The 21,018-nt window shown below is 36.5% G+C and overlaps 1 protein-coding gene and 1 long non-coding RNA gene across 2 annotated transcripts; both read right to left on the bottom strand.

The window, feature by feature from the left end:
* Positions 1 to 1,778: 1,778 nt before the first annotated feature.
* Positions 1,779 to 9,439, bottom strand: LOC124173118 (gastrula zinc finger protein XlCGF8.2DB-like). The gene is made up of 3 exons (XM_046552632.1): positions 9,348 to 9,439; positions 6,769 to 6,832; positions 1,779 to 3,351 (listed from the first exon to the last, which is right to left on the bottom strand). The coding sequence occupies exons 1-3, from the start codon at positions 9,414 to 9,416 to the stop codon at positions 2,564 to 2,566; spliced, it is 921 nt and encodes a 306-aa protein (XP_046408588.1). The 5' UTR covers positions 9,417 to 9,439; the 3' UTR covers positions 1,779 to 2,563.
* LOC124173124 lies at positions 9,435 to 21,008 on the bottom strand. The gene is made up of 4 exons (XR_006868394.1): positions 20,915 to 21,008; positions 19,089 to 19,253; positions 18,247 to 18,366; positions 9,435 to 9,473 (listed from the first exon to the last, which is right to left on the bottom strand). It is a non-coding gene; the product is annotated as an uncharacterized LOC124173124 (long non-coding RNA).
* Positions 21,009 to 21,018: the final 10 nt, after the last annotated feature.

Genomic DNA, 21,018 nt, shown 5'->3' on the forward strand with positions numbered 1-21,018 from the left:
ATTTAATTATTTTTTATTGAATTTTTTCTCAACATGTTAATAACTTTTATCTCGTATTTGTCCCTAAGGTTGACCTAATTCTTTCTTATTTTCTCAAGTTGTTCTTTACTATTCTTTATCTATTTCCAACACTGGCAGCTGGTCGTCCGATATATCGGACGCCATGCACGGGGGTCAGTTCTCGTTGCTTATCTAAAGATGGCTGCTGTTATATTTAACGAAAAAATTTTATTTTAGCATACATTTAATTTTAAAATTAATTTAAATTTATTTAACGATTGAACGCAAGTATATTGTTAGCAACTGTCCATAAAAAAGATTTATTCCTTGGCAATAAATAACTATAAACACCCAATGGCACCCCTGGAGGCGACAATGATTCAAGATTACCCTCAAATGTAACAACATATAAACTATATGAGTGGAGAAAGGGAAATCCTCTAGTTAATCTAAAATGCATTTCTTCATTCTGAAAAGGTATTGAAATGTCAAAGTCGACTTAACTTTTTCTTTATTTTTCACATATAAATTTTTAAATCACATATGCATACAAAGAATCATAAATTTTAAATATAAAAATGTGAACCTAGCTTTGCAGGAGGAACTTATGGCATTCCTCGGCGATGAGATAATGTCAGAATATGCTTAATCTTTTTTATATGTAATCTTCAATATATGTTTATCTGTCCGCTATGTGTCTCCATACGGCTGCACGGATTGCGGCCAAAGTTTGTACATAGATGAATCCCTTCCGCACTTACTCCGTAGTACTACTTTTGGCTGCGCCAGATGTGTCCTCTGAGTCATTTTCTCATTACCAACCCCTGCAAGTACGCTCAGCGCCACCTAGCATCCACTCCCCACCCTCTGCTTACTCTCCGGCCCTCCGATATCATCCCCATGCACTCTGCCAATGTTAGCATGTATTCCACCTCCATTACTGTCTTTTCCCGCAACTTCACCGTTCTGAGGTAAATGGCCCACGATTATCATTGCTATCCTATTAACCGTGCATTCCGACAAATCGTGACGAATCCCTCAGCCGCAAATGCAAATAGAGAACTAGGAATAAAATTGCATATATTTTAGTAATGAAAATAAATAACATAATGAATTCATTAAATTATCAAACTCGGCCATTAGCATTTTATTGTGCACTAATATCACATTATTTACAAAATGTGGACACAAGAATAATTATTTCAACAAAGAATATCCAAAGGACACAGGATTAATTCCAAGATAATTCGGAACCATTTAGGATATGATATTTATGACTGGACTTCGAGATAGAAACATTGGAGTGAATATTGTGGAAGTCATTAATAAAAAATGTGAAATGTAGGCTGCCTCATCCTAATCTGATAGCCCGGGTGTGCCCTTTTCTGCAACTGCTCTCCTTCAATATTCATTAAAAAAATCCAAAAATACATGACTTGTCATGTTCTTCATGGAAACACGGGGATGGCCCATCATCCCTTTTGGCGCAGTACCACCATTCATTTCTTGTTCTGCGAGGGAGAATTAACTATCCTCTCAAACAGCTTTGCATGAGGTTTAATTATAACATTTGTAACATTTATATGAACTATCCTGTCCGCAAGGAAGTGTTCCATGCGCAAATATGACTTATCTGAATGAAACACTGACTTGCAATTTTCCACAAAAATAAAATTTAATTCGACTCGAGTTTCAATGTTACTACATCATTTTCAGGGCACAACAGTTGTACCTTGAAAATGATGTAGTAACATTGAAACTCGAGTCGAATTAAATTTCATTTTTGTGGAAAATTGCAAGTCAGTGTATCATTATGAATCAATTCCACTCCATCTCGCTTGATTCCTCCAATTTTATACGACTTATCTGAGTCAAACCACACAACATACACAACGTGAATAGAGTATCTCACTTTTTGAGCGCATGGCGAAGTTGGGATTAGAAATAACAGTGAAAGACTCGGTGCAAAATACGCAATAATAATAATACATCACAATTGTACGTTTACACATGTGGTGGTCAGGGCCACTGTTTGCAGTGATGGACGTGATGCGGACTATGCATAAACAAGGCTGCGCTCACACGTGTGAGCATGTATGTATATCTGTCAAGGTAACCACTCACTGCAAAACCCTTCCAACAAATGTTACACTGAAAAGGTTTATATACTGTGTGTGTACGAATGGGTTACTAGGTCGCATCATGGCGTAGCAGACTTGCTGCAGACGTCGCAGAAATAAAGCAACTCTCGGGTTTTTTGTACAAATGTCTATATCAAAGAGGCTCTTTGTCGAGAGGGACATTCAAATTCGCCGCACGAGTAGGGTCTCTCCTACGTGTTGTTACGCAAGTGACTTAAGTGAACGACTCTGAGTAAAAGATTATTTTTGTGGATTCTGCGTGAAAAAGGTCTCTTCTGCGTGCGTTTGCATGTGTCCCACCAGATACCTTCTACAAAAAGAATTTTCGCACATTCTGCACGACTAAGGTTTCTCTCTCGAGTGCATACGAAAATGTGTCACTGAGTGGTTCTTTTTCGAGAAGACTTTTCACACTCGTGTCATTATTTAAGGCCTCTCTCTGTCGTATGCAAACGCATGTGAGAGTCGAGAGAACATCTCTTTGTGAAATGCTCGCAACAAATGCTACAAGAATAAGGCTTCTCTCCCGAGTGTCTTTGAATGTGTGAGGTGAGCTGACTTTTCCTAGCAAAGGCCTTGCTGCACAGGTTGCATATAAAAGGCTTCTCTCCTGTGTGTGTTCGCAAGTGACTCTTGAGATGATCACTCTGAGTGAAACACTTGCTGCAAATGCTACAAGAATACGGTTTATCCCCCGTATGCGTACGAATATGTCTAACTAAGTCGCTCTTAATCGAGAAAGACTTTTCACACTCATTGCAAGAAAAAGGCCTCTCTCCCGTGTGGGTGCGTGTGTGGATAACAAGTTTGTCCCTACTGGTGAAGGACTTGCTGCACATTTTGCAGATATAGGGCTTCTCTCCCGTGTGAATTCGTATGTGGCGTCTGAGAGTACTCTTCCGAGTAAAAGATTTATTGCAGATTCTGCATGAGTGGGGTTTCTCTCCCGTGTGCGTATTTACATGTCTAACTAAGTTACTCTTATCCGAGAAAGACTTTTCACACACGTTGCATGAATAAGGCCTTTCTCCTGTGTGGGTACGTGCGTGAGCGTAGAGAACGTCATTCCTAGAGAAGGACTTGCTGCAAGTGCTACAAGAATACGTTTTCCCAATGCATTCATCAATTGAATGATTCCTTATATTTCCTTCTGCAAGCAGATATGAAGTTGATGTAGTTTGCTCGGGCATTTCTTCGGCAGCCGGAACCCCTAGAAGAAAATTTCAAATAGCAATTAACACCGTCAAAGATGAAATTAAAGACTACAACATCTTCTATTTAAAATCCATTGAATGGATGGAAAAATGTACAAACAGGTGGTACAATTGCTGCCCAAGTTGGACTTGAACTTAAAGACTCGATGTAAATGAATGGAGGGGAAAAGAACACAGCATAAAAATGACGAGGGCAACAGGGGTGTAGTAGAACAAAAAAGACGAAATCATGGGTTAAAATGAAACGTATACAAATAATTAAGCACACACATACGCACCACACATATGACTTCCAATTGCAGGAAAAGAATAAAATTAGACCCCTTTAAGAATTGGTCCTTTAAAAAGGAAAAAATATTTTCTTTTCAATCGAATATTTAATGATTGGTGAATATTTTCTAAATTAAAAAGGTTCCTAACAATGGCAATCACAATTAATTTTGTGGTACTACAGATGAGTATCTAGAAGAATTGTTTTTATTTTTCCTGGATTAGTTTTCATAGAGGTAATTAAAAAATAAAAGATAAAAGCAATGAACAAACTGCCAAAAGAAACTCCCTTGAGTGAAATATACCCAACTGTCATGAGATAAGCAATCGTTTGGAGGGGCACCGGGGGCAGATATTCCAAGTATTGCACGCAAGCCTGAGCTCTTATTTGTGTTGGGATAGTAGCATTTCCACTCTTTTTCATTATATGCAGTTTAATCATTTCCCAAGCTATCTACCGCAGAAAACCACTTCTCATAACTTGAGAAGATATTTAATGAACCTTTAAAATGCCAAGGGCAATCAAAGTAGAAAATTTCAATAATTAGTTAAAAAATCGCCACAGGCTGCCATCTTGTATTACGTTCTGCAGTATAGTTTTTCACAGAATTGGTCCACTAGATCGACGTCAATTTTAGTTGTTGTAGGATGTAACCATATCAGATTTATTTTGGCTATCCCTTTCAGCATCAAAGGCATAATCATGACGAATTTTAGAAAGAATAAGGACTAATTTATTATTTTGGGTCAGTATGACATTATCGTCAATTCTTCTGGGAACTAAAGAGAGATGAATTCCCTGCTCTGCTTTTGCATGGTAAAATTTCTCTCCGAATTCATCTCTTATTTCTTTTTTTGCACCAGCGTATAAAGACCTTTCTCTTTCAGCAATTATTTTGGCTAAGGGAACAATAGATTTTTCTTCCCTGCTGTTCATTATATACATTGATGAACTCTGTTCCCACATTAGCAGTAAAATACGTTTATTTGCTGGCGACCCTGTCATCTATCGCGAAATTAGTGATCACCCTGACTATGAAATTCTATCATTGGACTGAAACAACGTTCATTTCTGGAGCCAAGAGAGGGGGCTAAAACTTAATCTGAGCAAATGCATGACGGTACATTTCTTGCTGAATTCGTACATCTATAACCATGTTTATGCAGTGGATGATGGTATTAACATAGAGGCAACATACGAAGTGAAGTACGTGGGAGTAACGATAACCTTGAACCTATTGTGGAGAACACACATAAGAAATATTTGTGGCACAGCCTCGAAGAAATTAGGATTTGTCAAGCGTATTAAGGGAAGATTTTCAGATAAGAAAGTAAAAGAAAGGTGCTATTTTGCACTCGTCCCATCGCACCTCGATCATCCAACGAGCGTATGGGACCCGGCAAAGAAAGACTTAATCAGCGAACTGAAAAAAATACCAAGGAAGGCTGTGTGGTTCGTCAAAAACCGCTACTTTTTTACAGAAAGCATTACCCAGATGTTATGTGAATTGGACTGGGAGCCACTGGAGACTCGAAGGCTGCGTGCTAGGCTCAGATTTCTTGAACATTTGAGAATGGATTTCTTTAAAAGCGACACGGAGGACAAAATATTAGAGCCCAACTATATTTCCAGGTCCGATAGAAGCGATAAATTAAAAGAGTTGTTTTGTGGAACGGGTAGATATGGGAATTTTTACCACCGAGCCGTAAAGGATTTTCATAAATGGTAAACCTAATTCCCATTGAGCACATCCTTTTATGTAAGAACAGCGGAAGTCCTAACACCCCTACCGCACGCCTTTCAGGTTATTATGTAGATTGAATGTAGAATTATTTGATTGATATCAAGAATTCGGCTGTTTATTAGCCATACTGATTTCATTTCTGAAGAATACCTTTCTACAACCTATAAATTTAATGATTCCCTTGAGAAAGCGACCAGCATCGGTCGGGAAACGTTGGGGCCACCCAAAATCTGACGCGGCGACATAGCCCAAAAAGTTTTAATTCAAAATGACGAGCACCCGCGAAAGTTTTAACGAAGACTATAAATTTAATATTATGTCAACCATATTTTCTCCTCCAAGGAAGCTTCATGCCTAGTTGTCAGTAAAACCTAACAAAGCACCATTGCTAATCCCAAGAACAAAAGGGTGAATAGGAATGCACTCATTTAAAAGATTTTCGCTAATTTTACCAAATTCCATGTTAACATTTACAATCAACCCTGAAATTTACTTCTCATACTCAATTCTCAAACAAAATGCTCCATTCTGGCTTTTTGGGTTTATAATTCTGAGGATTTGCACATCCCCCTTTTTCACCGGCATTTCTGGAAAAAAGGTATGTGGTACTACGAGTAAATTTTTTTCTTTCAATAAACTAGTCTCCAAGCTTGGTTGAAGCAAGGCAGCATTCTTTTTATTCATTTAATATGACTCTTTAACTGTCAAAAATGCCAAATAGAGAAAATAAAGAAAAAATTCTTAGCCATTGGTCAGTTACATACCCAACAATTTCAGTGGAACAAAAATATTTTGTTAGGGAAGACCATTAAAAATGATTCAAATGACTACAAAAAAGTAAGTAAATATAAAACTTCTCCCCTATCCAATTACCACTTAAAATAAAGACAACAGGAAATATGGATGGATGACTAATTCAGGTTCTTCATCCTTCAGAATCAGTCACAAAAAGGCCGATTTCAGAAGGGAGGACATTTCACATTCCTTCATTCTCCGCATGGCACAAGGAAATCCAGAGTTTTCTCATCTGAAAGCGGTCTGAGTTTCACGACCAGTTGACGCTGTTGATGCTGCTGTGCCGGCCGGAAATGGGCGCAGTGGAGAACACCGCATGATTTTACTGGTATGAAGGCATCGGTAGGGACATTAGATTATATTAAAGAACAGCACCGCGCCATCTGAAAGTGACCTAAGCCTTACTTGTATGCAACTAATTGAGGCCCTTAAAAGCACTCATCCATGGCTTCCATTGTGGACTTATGGGACACTGTCAAATTTTCAATAATTGCTCTAGTCACACTAAAAGTTGGCTAAATAAAAGCATTTACTTGTATATCCTCCACATTAACATCAACCCCGCCAAGTATAGAGTTATTTGCAACCCGTAAGAGTACTCACCAAATGCAGACTCAAGGGCAGTAGTTGAACTCTCAAATGGATCCCCATCCTCACTTAAAGTATGCTGGAAGTAATCATCAAGATAATAATCATGCACGAAAAGAGATTCAGGACTTTTTTTTGAAAGGATTGATTTAAACTTTTTTATACACCACACTACATCATAATTTGGAATTCCATATAAATTTTTTCCTTACAAAATAAAAATATTTTCAACACTTCAGGGAATTAAATATTATTCCATTTTTTTCAACATGTAAACGGTCTTTGATTTATGTTCCGCCTGCATCGTAATATTATCTTCATTAGATAGCTCTGCAATAGATGTAATTTAGTTCATGTGATACCATGTAATAATTAAGGTTTCTTTGGCAATGAATAAACTGAAGTTACATAATGGAAACTAGGCATCTGAATGAAAAAATGGGCTAAAATCTGACACTGCATTGCAGAAAAAGATTTCCACATAGAAAACTACGAGGGGCGTTTTTAAAGTAACTACCATTTTGACATAAAAAAACAAGAAGTAAATTTTTTTTTCAAAAATAATTTATTCACTTGAAAGGCCATCATTTACTTTTCTACGTAACTCCCATTACTATTGAGGCATTTATCGCATCTTGGGACCAGCTTTTGTATGCCATCGTTAAAAACGCTTGCCGCCTGATTAGACAATCACTGCTTCACGGTCGTTTTCACTTCATCATCATCGGAATGGTGCTGATCCGCCAGATGCTTCTTCAAGTACATAAACAAATGTTTGGTCGGCACTAGAACGGGACTGTATGGAGGGTGGTTTAATTGTTCCCAGCCAAAAGAAGTGATAAGGTCTTCAGTGTGATTTGGTGTGTGTGGACGGGCATTATCATGGAGCAAAACGACACATGCACTCAGCATGCCACGCCTTTTGTTTTGAACAGTGCAGTGCATTTTTTGTACAGTCGCACAGTATGCTGCTGCATTGATTGCGTCGCTGCAAGTAAAAAAAAATCCACTAGCAACACACCCTTAATGGCAGGACAGCGCCATTCCGATGATGACGAAGTGAAAACGACCGTGAAGCAGTGGTTTTCTAGTCGGGCAGCAAGCTTCTTTGATGATGGCATACAAAAGCTGGTCCCAAGATACGATAAATGCCTCAATAATAATGGGAATTATGTAGAAATGTAGAGTAAAGTATGGCCTTACAAGTAAATAAATTAATTTTGAAACAAAAAATTACTTGTTTTTTATGCCAAAACGGTACTTACTTTAAAAACACCCCTTGTAAAATTTTCAGTGAAAATCATGGAGATAATGATGAACAGCTGACATTTATAAAATGAAAAGTAGAAACAAATTTTGAAAAGTGCTACATGTAAACATCAAACCTAGGACATTAACACCGGGCTACCGCTCCTACTTGAAGGGATACCATTTCTATGGGATTATATTAGGTATATAAATGTTGAACTGCATTCCACTTTTAAAACCATTGGTTATATAACCTAATATGGGAGGAGATTTGTGGACAGCTCCCAATGAACTACAACACTACAGTTTGATTGAAATGTGAGACCTGATTTTCTAAATGAGCAATGAATTATCAGTCCTGGGATTTCATATTGTAAAATAAACGTCTTCATGAGGCATGATTTATTGGTAACAGGATAGTTTATAGTAAAATAAATATCATATTGATATTTGCTTCATCGGTACCAAGATTTAACATAGAAAAAATATAAGGCAAGGAAACTACAACAATCAAATACAAAATAAAGAGGAAAATATGACTTACTTTCAGATAAGAATATGTACTTGTTCCAGTTATAAGTAACTTTGAATCAAATAGGTTACACTGTCTGTAAATACTTGTGCCTCAGCCTAAATAAGATGAAAGGAATTTGAAGAAGGGTCACTATACTTCCAATAAACTGTACCACTGGGAATCCACACTCTTGCGTTGCAGGAGTACCGCTCTCTGTCACTCACCACAGGGAAAACGTTGAGCTTGGTCACTTGTAAAGCTAGAGCTTTAGATCGTTTGCACCTCACCCCCTTGCAATGAAGGCAAGCAAGTAGGCCACTTGTTGAGGTACCAATAAAAGTAGCATAAAAATGCCAAACACTGTTAGCTCGTGGCCAAAACATGCCAACTTCCTTTTGTGTGCTATTAAACGCCAACCATGTGCAGGTTAATAACAAGCATATATGTGAGGCATTTGAAACCAAAATAATGGGTAGCTTCTGACAATAACAGGTATTTTATGTCATCATGTGAAAAAGAGCAAACACATGAAACACTATGGGCCACCAAGGAGCCCCACGTCCCCACTGAAGGGCTAATAAGGTTTAGTTTATCCGTCCCAGGATTTTATAAGGCAAGAAAACTACAATACAAATGTACAACATGAAAAGAAAAAAAAACACTTTTTTTAAGATAAGAAAACTTATTCCAGTAATTAGCAACTTTCTATCAAATGGGTTACCTTTAAAGCTGTGTAAAAATCTAAATGTCCTAGCGTTTTCCTTGATTAACATTCTGCCCACAATCTCCTCTAACAATTCATCAAATTCCATAGCAATAATTCTATACATACATGGTCATTCTCCTCAGGAGATGGTTCCTCCTTTGCCCCGACCAGCGTCCAGTCCAGGTCTGCCACCATGGCTCCCCTGCCCTGAGCTTCCACCTTTTCGCCTTGGGAAGCAGTTAAGGTATTGGGCTGCAACATAAACTCCAATAATCATCATTAATGATTGAGATACAGAAATATTAAAACAAAACTTTTGATAATTCATCACACGAATAAAATTAAAGTTAGTTTCAAATGGCTATAGTCTTCATACTACCCTGCAATCTGCCTCAAGGTAATTAATGATAGGAATTTATAATATGTATTTATAATTATTTTGTTAAAACTATCACTTTACTATATTCCTGTTACTTCTTATTTTCATCGCAAAATCCCTGCAAAAGCCACCTGATGATCCACAGGCCAATCGTTTCTGGAGATGCAGAACTCAAGATAAAATCTCATTCATAACTGTAACTTATTTTACGAAAGAACTTTGCATGACAATCCAGAGCTCATAGGTAATAACATACATTCATGGAAATAGGGTCAAAAATGGAGGATAAATTCAGTGTATATTTTGGTTTATAATTCAGTTTAGAGACATCAAACATTTTGAAAGATGAATTAAACTTACTCAGACAAGATTTAACAGAAGGCCATTCTGAGTTAACAAAAAAGAGAAATCTGTAGATAAACTCCTTATAGAACAAAGCTTGCATAGGTTCAATGTGAAAATATGAAGGTTCATTTACTCTTCATGGACAACTGATAAGTGGGGATGGGAAAATTTCGCCATCATGAATTTTGTGGATTTAGACACAAAGTGTCCTGGTAGAGGTAAGACATTACAAATTACCTCTAAGTAACTGAGGATAAGACTTTTGAACTCAGGAAATGTCACAAATTGTGTCCCAAAATACGAATTTTTATTTTTTTGGAGAAAATTTTGAAACTATAATTTCAAACATAGGAACAAGCATTACATTACACAGAATGATTTCAATTCGATTAAAATTAACACAAGTGCGAGTATTCCTTAGGTATGTGGACGAGTGCAGTTCCTAAGAGCATAACTAACGTTACGATACAATCCCGGGAGGATGGCATCGCGTGTTTTCGATTTGCTGCAATACGAGGCAGTGGCAAAATATATGGCTATCTCCCATCCCTACTCTAGAGGGAAAAACCGTATATTTGCTCTCTGAGTTGAACAATAGAAGAGCAATTTATGCAATTTTTTCTTATCAACATCACCAATGGAATATTATATTGGTAGAGGAATCTGAAGCATGCCCCTAGAACTGTTGTCACTCCGTGAGCATTAAAATCAGATTTCAGTGGTAAATCCAGAGTAGAACCATCCGCTAGACCGGCGCTAGCCTGATGAATGTAACCATGGACTGCACGTGCCTGAATATCTGCTGTTTGGATCTCTACCTTTTAGCTATACCTGTCAAATAACTGATTTTTCAGCGGCAATTGTTAAATATTGCTGCTGGTGTCTCAGACATTCTAGTTATTTTGACGAGTTATTGTAATGCAGAATGAAAAATTAAGCAAAAGGGACAGGGCTTTTCAGCATCAAAAGGATGGATTATACTGTATCGATAAAAGTATGGTAATGTTCCAATTCTGCAATTGTCAGGTAGCTTGGGAATGGAAAGACTTGATTGAAAAACATTGGAAATCTTCGAAGCATCTAACTGCTGCAAAATTTGGTAAGTATGGATATTCTTTAAAGTTAAAAACATCAATCTCTATCTGCATCAACTGCTGCCATGAAAAACCAAACTGATCATCATTTTGGCAAGTGGGTAGTATGAAACTTTCTCAAAGCTGACATTCTTATCTACAGATTGGAAAATGAGCACATGAAGTCATTTTTTAATGACAGGAATAGAAGGATCAACAACTTTCCTATTTCCACATGGTTATTTATTGAGACCGACCATGGTTTTGTTGCAGCGTAAAATTATCAAGGTTGCTGAAACGAAACCATGGTTGGTCTCAAAGAATTACCATGTGAAAATAGCAAAATTCTTGATCCTTCTATTCCTGCGATTATGGATTTCCAGAAAGTTACACCCGCTACTGTTAATTATTTTTGAATGAATTCGTTGAGGGCAAGTATACGAGAACAGCAGCTTTTTGTAAATTAACCCATTTACGGCCAACGTTGCGAAAACGCAACATTATTGAGATATGCAAAAACAAAATTTTCAATTGAATTTTATCCATGTATAATTCGCTTTTTTCGATAAAAATAAGTTTAAACTGATTTTTAATGAGATTATAATGACATTTAATAAGTATTTCGATATTTATAAAAATACTCAAAATGTGTCAATTTTCGAGTCTCCTGTTAACCAAGATAAATAATTTTTCTTAACAGTAACTACTCCCTTTATTAAGTTTTTATTCGTCTATGTGGACGTAGAAATTTCAATTAATAGATATTAAATCATATATTTCGTCAGGGAGTCAACATTAAGCAAAAATCAGATCCGGAAAATAATGTTGTGTCTTCGCAACGTTGGCGGAATCCGGTATCTCTATGAAGCTATGCAACCCGCATTACCACATATTTCCGTCTCATAGGATATTGCCGGTTTTACTGTCAGATATAATCCTACGACTTTTTATGCCTCGTATTTGACAGATATCGTCATATTTGATACTTAAAATTCTTAGATATTATATTTCCATTTAGATGCTGCATTATTTTACCTAAATCCAGATGGGCTTGAAAGAAACGAGTCAAAGTGAATACTTTTACTGCAGATAACGTGTTTTCCAGTTTTTAATTGACATTTTTATCACAAAAGATTAAATAACAACAAATAACGACTATTTATGAATTACATGAAAGCATTTCGGGTGCAATGGAACACAAAACTTTGTACATTCAAGCCGAATTAGTCCTTCCTTACTTCACGATTCAGCGATATCACCGAATTCCACAACAAGATTTTGGGTGAAAGAAGACGATAAGGCGTAGATTTGGTTCGGAAATGACTGAAACAAAACATTTAGATTAATAAAAAGTAATCTACACTTTACAGACAATTCCTGTTTGGACAAAAATGACAGTTTTGTAAATTATGACCTCAATTTGACTACTTGAATTAAAAATTATTACAATTCGGAATATTTGCACATAAATTTTGAAATATTGAGCAAATGGTACCTTAATTTGGTCACTACTGTGCATAAATGTTCTTTTAAAACAAGCCTTTTAGATTTTGCTTTTAACTTTGGGGCTTACGTTATTAAGACGGTTTTAGGGTTCAACCAGGCGATAGAAAATTACTTCCATCGAAATTTAGGCTTGGAAGCAAGTGTTATTCTGGAATTTCTCAAGGTTATCCCTAATCCCTCGAATCATCGTATGTTTTTCGATAACTTCTTTTCATCTTGAAGACTATTTATAGTTTTGAAAGAAAAACGATTATTTGTCACTGGAGCCATCAATGAAAATACAACGTAGGAATGCCTGATAGAATATAATAAAACCATCGACGTGAAACCGAGAGGAACATGAAAACAGCATTTGATAAAGCCGAAGATCTTAGTATTGTTGGATGGAATGATAACTAGATTGTCCCTGTAGACAGCAATACAAGTTTTTCGCTTCCATTGGGCACAGGGAAAAGTTTCAGCAGAAAAAAGAAAATACTATTTCACATGCAATTCTATGTGAATAAAAGAAAACACTATTCGTGTTATTGGGGAGTATAGTAAATACATGGGAGGTGTGGACCGACTTGATAATGCAAATTACCGAACTAGAATTTAGGGGAAAAAAGGTCCTAGCTTATCAATTTACTGGACAGCGTTTGCACTAACGCCAGGAGATTGTACAGGTTTTGCAACGGAAATAAATTTCACTGGTAGACTTCAAATCGTATCTAGCAGGGACGCATCTAAAAAGTGAAGTGAATCAGTCAGTAGATGACGTACCCCTATACAATTCGCGTCCTTAAACATAGAAAAAGTTAGGCCATGTAATTCATCGCGGATTCGTGAAGCATGAAAGGACGAATATGGCCATAGAGTTAAAAAAAATCAGTAGTTGCCGAAACAGTGTAAAAGCCAAACCATGTATGAATGTAGGAAATTTTATGTTCCATTGAACCCAAAATGCTTGAGTATTTCATAACAAGCCATTAATAGTTGTGATTCAATCTGCAATGATAAAATTAAAGTCAATGAAAAAATGTGAAATACATGCTCTTCTGAGAAAATTTTTTCGCTTTGACTTATTTCTTTCAAACCGTAGAGCATGTCTATTTTATAGTGGATTTAGGCCAAATAACTATAACATCTCATTGGAAACATAATATCTAACGATTTTATTTATCCAATATGACGATATTTGTCATACACGTGTCATAAAAAGGTATTGGATTATATCCGACAGTAAAAACAGCACATACCTGCGAGACGGCAATGCATTGTAATGCGGGTTGCATAACTGCATACATGTACCGGATTTGGCCAACGTTGCGAAAACCCAACATTTTTTTTACCATAAGCAAATTTTTTTGAAGGCCCATATTTTCAATTTACCTAATTTAGCATGTTATTAGGTAAAATGATAAGAAAAAATTATATATTTTCAAGTATTTCTTTACTCGGCCGGTAATGGGTTAAGTCAAAGCATTGTAATCTTTTCCATAGTCATAGGAAAACTAACATTTTATTTACCGCTGTGAATAATTTAACCTCGCTACTGGTGCTGGAGAAATTACCTACATTTGCCAACTTAGGGACAAATATATTCCTGATCTAAAATACAACACGAAGACTCAACTGAAGGACAAGTAGGTGATAGTTTTTTGTGATAAAACATTGGAAAAGAGAGAAGAAAATGTTTTTGTGATCTTGCAAAAAATTGTTGAACTTCTTGATAGTGCATTGGCCATTGTAGTTGGTAATGTGTGTACTTGGAAACTGCTAATTCAAAAACATGTTCAAGAGCAATTTTAGACACACTGAAGAAATATGAAATACCACTCGATAATGTAACAGCATTAGTGTCCGACTCTGCTCGCTACATGACAAAATGTTTTCATGCAATGGAGGATTTGTTGTCAGACAAATGTTCTGATAATTCAGTGCTGGGCCCATAAACTTAATTTAGTACTGCATACTCTTAGGAAACATCTGCATATTTTGCATCGAGCAGTATCCAAAGTGAAGATGGCATTCCTTAACACACGAAAAAGGAAGCACAGAAATATATATTTGAATATATATAGAGAAAACATATTTGAATACAACCTACCCCTAATCAGCAAGTGCCACTATTTCCTCAGCCATTTTTAACCAGGTGGAGCTCCATGTATGAATCAGTGGCATATCTTGCAACACAAGCAAAGGATATTGTAGGGTTTATGTTCAGTGAGGACATAACAAGTGACAATGCTCGAGTTGATTTTCTCAGTAGTATTTCAGAAGAAGACTCGTAAGCTATCCAAATACAGGCTATGTCCATCACAGTATATGGCAAACACATAGTTGAAATGATCACATTTCTGGAAGGACAATCACAGCCCCCAGTAAATATTCTAGATGGGCAGCTTAGGGGAATTCAGCAAGCACTTGAACTCGTTGCATGAGGGAGTTATGGGAGCAATGTTATTAAACTGCAAGAGGATTGTGGAAGGAGAATCAGTAGGGGCAAAATGAGTGCAGTCCTGTCCAGTGCAGCTTCCCATGCTGTAACCAAGCTACTGGAGTTACAGGCTAATGATCCCACCTCACAGTTTTGTAAGTATATCAATGTATTTGACCCAGCTAATATAGTACAAATGATTATCACTGAAGAACTTGAGCAGAAAATTAAGAGAATAAGTTTGTGCTCCAAACTGGAAGATATTGATGTAATGTGATGCTACAAAGAACTGAAATCTTTTGTGACGAATCCTGTAACTGGAAAGCTAAAGATAGATGTTACAGCAGTATTTCTAGGGATGTCACTAACATTTCCAACATTTAGTGAAGCTGTGTTGAAATCGATTTGGATTTCTTGAGTAAATGTCGACTGTGAACGGTTCTTTTCTACATACACAAGAGTGTTGGGTGATAGGCGTCATCATTTAGCTCAAGAGAAACTAGAACTTTTTATTGAAATATACTTTGAATGTTGAAACAAACAAATTTTAGTAAATCATGTTGTGTAAGTATGCAAAATGTTGAGTGGCATTGACTCTCAGTTATCCTGGTGGCTTGATTTGACTCTACAATGTTACTTATGTTGTTCTAGATCCAGTGGAATTTGTAAAAGAAGTAATTTAGATTGAAATTTACATACTAGAAACAATTAATGCTTACTAACCACACTAAACAGCATGCAATTTTTATACATGTCACATTCCCCATTTCACTACCGACAGGTATTATAGCTTACTTTCCAACTTAGATCGACTTTCCCGGTTCCGCCACTGAGGTGATTGTCTGCAGTCATAACACAGCTATAAGGGAAGTGTCTCATAACCGAGATATATTTGGTTAAACTGTGGTACTGACCCTTTTCTAGGTTTGAAATAAAAACTTATATAAGTATACATTGGAACTTGTAATTTTTTGAGAAAACACCAAAATGTCTACTTGAAAGAACCGAATTTCCAATTTCAAAGTAGTGCTTTTCTCCCTCTCAAACCAACAAAAAATTCCTATCCCTCCTTATAAGTGGTGTTTTCTTGAGGTATTTTTACATCCTTGAACTAAATAAAAATTTGCAATACAATTTAAGTAGAATATAATTAGTTTTCCCGGAAATAACTGAACCAATTACAACTTATTTGCTCAAAAGGTATAAGACAGTGCTTTTAAACGTGTGAAGTTGTTTCAGGTGGAAAAGGAATATATCCATGATAAAATATAAAAATCAAATGATAACGTCACCACATTAAAGTATAAATCAACTACTTACCATGGCTTCAATAATATGCAATTTTCGTGTTTCATAACCTTACAAACAGACTTATATACTAAGCTACACAAAGCAGAGTAACCAGTTCATTGAAAAGCCACAGAAAGTCTAGCAACCAGTGATGGATGAAGCAAGAAAGAAATAGGCATTGGAATAGTAAAGGCACAGGGAGCATTCTACAAAACAGAATGATCTACTCACAGCTGAGAATACAAATACAGAGGTAAGGAAACAATGCATCAGATACTAAGTACGGAACATATTTATAAATGGTGGCTTCAAAATTTACAGCTGCAGAACAGTAAAGAGATAATCGTGAGTTTAAACTTCCACACAATATTGCTTTGATGATCTCTATTTTCAAAGCAACTGACCTTTTTCATTTTCTCTTCAAGGTTAATGGTTTTTCTTGATAACTTTTTGATTTTTCTACACCCATTCCTATTTTTGGCCATTGTTCTCTTGGTTTTCCCTCTGTATGGCTCTATCAGAACCACCTACTACTGCACTGTATTCCTGTGACACAAAGGGCCTACCACTGCAGGGAGGGAATGATGCCAATGTGTTTGAAACTAAAGCAGACCCTTTATGTGTTGATACTATTCATACAAAACTCGGCCACTATTCCATTTCTCCCGCATGAATACCGATGACCACGAAGGCTTTGGCATAGATCCTCTACCTGGAAGTAAATCGCCTGATAATCTATGATGGCAAAAATTACATCTCATACCGTATCGCTTAAAAACAACTCATTTACACTAGCTCCACGCTAATTAACGATCTAAATTAACTATTATCATTCTGTTAAGGCGAGGAGATAAATTACTTCGGTAGGCCGACTATCTAGACCCAATTACAAGTAATGCTTTTGTCCATTGCACAGCAATGGATTTCAATTAATATTTAAACAAAGAAGATTTGAGGCAAGCGATAACATTAAAATGCGTAAAATGATAGCACTTTTATGTGTAATGAGCGCAAGTTCATGTGTTATCATGAGAGTGATAAAGTTTTTTGATTAGGCTACACTGCATTTCGATGTTTCCCCAAGGAACGAACTTGCACTACATCAAAATTGCGCTATAGGAGGCATGTGTGTACATCCATCTGAACCACAAATTTTCTATGGCAGTGGAAAAATATCAATAGCAATACAATTACAACATTACAAATACATTTTCCTTGTACTTTTTTGGACACATCGTGTGGAAAAAATGAAGAAAACCATGGCACGGGGAAAAAGCCGACCTTGTGCAACCTGCATCACATGTCTATCCTGCTGTGCAGTTGACAGGAGGGGGAAAAACATAAGCTGCACAGGGGGATGATTTTGAGTTTTACATGGTCAGCATTGAAAGTGTTAACATCACTATCAATTGATATCTTTTGGCTATCAACCTGCATCGCCGATGTCCAACACTCAATTCAAAAATGATAAAGAAGGTCTAACATGTCCCTCGTCCCCACAGTGAATTACTCTTCACATTCATCATAAAATCAAAATATGCAACAATTTCATTCCCCTGAACATCAATCTCTCATAAGGAATGCGAGTTATGTAGTTGAATCTCGCTAGTAGCTATATCATGATGTCACGGTCAATCTGTTTCACTGTACCTAAGTCAATAGTTCTCAGTTTAACTCTCAATTCCTACTATCCCCCCTTACGCTCCATGGTAGACTGAAGTGAAACCGTGTTTGTATGATCACATAACAAATGACTGCTTAGTGCCGAGATGACAGATAGCTTACTTGCTCAGTGAGCAAAGTTGAGCAACCAGTTTGGCAAAATACACCAAATGAGTTCATTAAATTTAATTAAAATGATTCAAACATGAAAGCTTTTCTGTTGTTTTTCATGACTGAACAGGCAAGGCAACATGCAATACGTTTCTGCTGAGAGGCATAAATTAATGATGCATGAAGGAATGACACTGTGTCATAGAAAAGTTAAATTACACTTGGCAAAAGTACACTCACCAGGTCATCAGTGGCCAATGCATCTGAGGCATCACTTGAGATTCCAGCTGGATGTGACGTGTCAAGAACAGGAGAGTTCCCTTCACTCAGAGGGTCTTCACTCTCATCTTTTACATGAAACTAGAAGAGAATAATGGGCGTCACTCAATAAACGCAAAACAATAATAACCTCGTTTGATAATGAAAAGGCCTCTTTTAATTGAGACCACTCCAGCTGGCCAAAATACTCATGAGATTCTTGCGACTCACAGAAAAAACTCTAGAACATTAATGTCCAAATAGGGAGGGGAGCGCTATGCCACCAACATCACATGGTTAGAATGAGAGTATTGGCCACTTACAGTAAGGGCACAACAGTGGGAACGATACATCGAGGTTCCACTGTATATTGAATTGTCTTCATCATTTCTTCACCTAGGCTTATAAAATGGATTCACAATAGTTTATGATGGTTCCTCAGTTGAAATAATGGAGGATGATGGCTTGAACAAATAGAGGGCAATCAAGAGACAGCCTTGTTAGAGCCACCACTAATGGCTTGAACAGAGATTTGACAATGGTATCTAAAATTACACTCCATGGGGTAAGAGACATTTCTGTCAACATATTATCAATGCTGTACAACTGCTATTGACTCGCATGAAAAAACATTTGCATGGTTCCACTTCCTACCTCATGTGTCACTACTAGAAAGAACATCTGAAGATTGCATTATGCCAGTGACTTCCCACAAAATACTTAAAGTTATAACAGACACACCCCCATTCCTCATACAACCGAGAAATTTGTAAAACTGAAGGTGATTAGACTTAGTTTTCACTTTGAGTGAGATTATAACTTACCAACTTATCGTCCCTGGGCAATAAGCAGTCTGGCACAGGAATGTACACTTCAGTCACTTGGGCTGAGCATGCGAACTCTGAAGTGTTTTCAATGACATCTTGAATGCAGTCCTTAGTCTCCACACAAGGCTCCGACTCATCATCTGACCCTCCTCCTTCAAAACTCTGAGGAAAAAGTAACAGGGATAAACCTTTATCTCTTTAAAACACAAACATGGGATACTCAAAGCATTACGGAGAAGAATGTTACACGTATTGCCTCTGCTATTATATAAAAATAGCTTGGTCTCCGCATGCCTGTTTATCAAATACGGAAAAGCTACTGCGCAAACTGAAAAAAAAAATTAACAGGAAGATCCCTGACATTCCAAGTTCTCACAGGGTCCTTTATAAATATCTTGGGGACCATGGAAGCTGCCCCTTCACAGCAAAATACACGACAGAGAATGGAGATTATTCAGATGTATCATTTTTCCATTTTTTCAAATCATGAGAAATCAAATGAGAGACTGAAGATTCAATTTTTGCAGTTAAGAAAATGAATTGATCAAGTTTCTTATTCTTGCACTCAATTTGCTTCTGCAACTATCATTTTTGTAGTAGTAGCTGTTAAAAGGCCAAAATAACTATTTTTTCTTTTCTCAACAGTAGAATCATGGAAAAAACAAGTGGAGCATGTTTTCAATGTATTTGTTATGTTCTCTTACCTCTTGTTAATACTCAAATATAAATTCTGGAAGAGAATACAGGGTGTGATATTTATGCAGAAAGAAAACAGACCTCAAAATCATCTTCTCTTCCAAAACTATTTCATGAAATGGTTTTTTAAATTACCCTGTTATTATTATTCTTAAAACATGCGAAACCAATCACACAGCAATTATGTTTTTATAAGTACAAATGCAAATAATTTTAAAAAGGGCACTAACAGAAATGGTTCTAGCCAAATATGCTGTGATTTAAATAATCAAAGTTGATGCAAATATAAAAATTATATTCCAATATTGGAAAATAGTAAACTAAATAAAAATAAACTTAACAAATACAGAAAAGATATACCAGATCCAAATTCCTAATTTGCTTTCTAATTTTACATTTTTGACGAAAATGTTTTCTGTGTTAATTTTTCCACACTAAAATAAATTTCTAATACTTTGCCAATCTTGCCTTCATTGTAACCACCATCTATTCATACAAGATGACTTGAAAATAAACAATCAATTTCCGAAACTTCGCAAAGATATTTTTAGTTATACATAACCATAGCCTCATGAGGTCATAGTTAAAGGTAAGGAAGAGACTCGGAGCTAAAGAAAGATAATATGTTTACGTGCACATGTGAATTTATTTGACAACGCATTGACAAACCAATTTATGGGTCTCTGACACTTCAATCTTTAGCAGGAATTCGTCAGGGATTTTTTGTTCACTTTAACATGCTCCGATTACCAAATCATATACTTAAAAAGGTAGCGTGGTATAGCACAGTGGGTAGATTGCCTTTTTGAGTTGATAAATATTGAATTTGAATGCTTTACTTTCCTAGTAGTTTAGCACACACTTAATTTTACCAGAAGACAAAATGTCTTCAATCGTCGCAACTGTAACACCAACTGCAACATTAATAGTACCTTGCCTAGGATTGACGGGTAGGGAAAAACCATTTACGAGAAATTGGACTTGTTACACTTTTCCGTAAACCGTTTCGCAAAATGCATCTTTGTTGATTCCTACTGCTGTCGACATAAACCAAAGAGTTTCACCTTTAACTCTGTAATACTTAAACTACACCAGTCTTCAAATAAGAAATTACGATAAGTACTCACCTTGAAGCAACTTGTCGGCAAACTTTTTCTCAGAATGGCGTTTGATTCTAAACAAATCTTTTTGAAAACACTGAATTCCGTAAGTTTCTTCAAACACAGTGGAC

The sequence above is a fragment of the Ischnura elegans genome, assembly GCF_921293095.1.
Source record: "Ischnura elegans chromosome 13 unlocalized genomic scaffold, ioIscEleg1.1 SUPER_13_unloc_4, whole genome shotgun sequence".
Taxonomy (NCBI): Eukaryota; Metazoa; Arthropoda; class Insecta; order Odonata; family Coenagrionidae; genus Ischnura; species Ischnura elegans.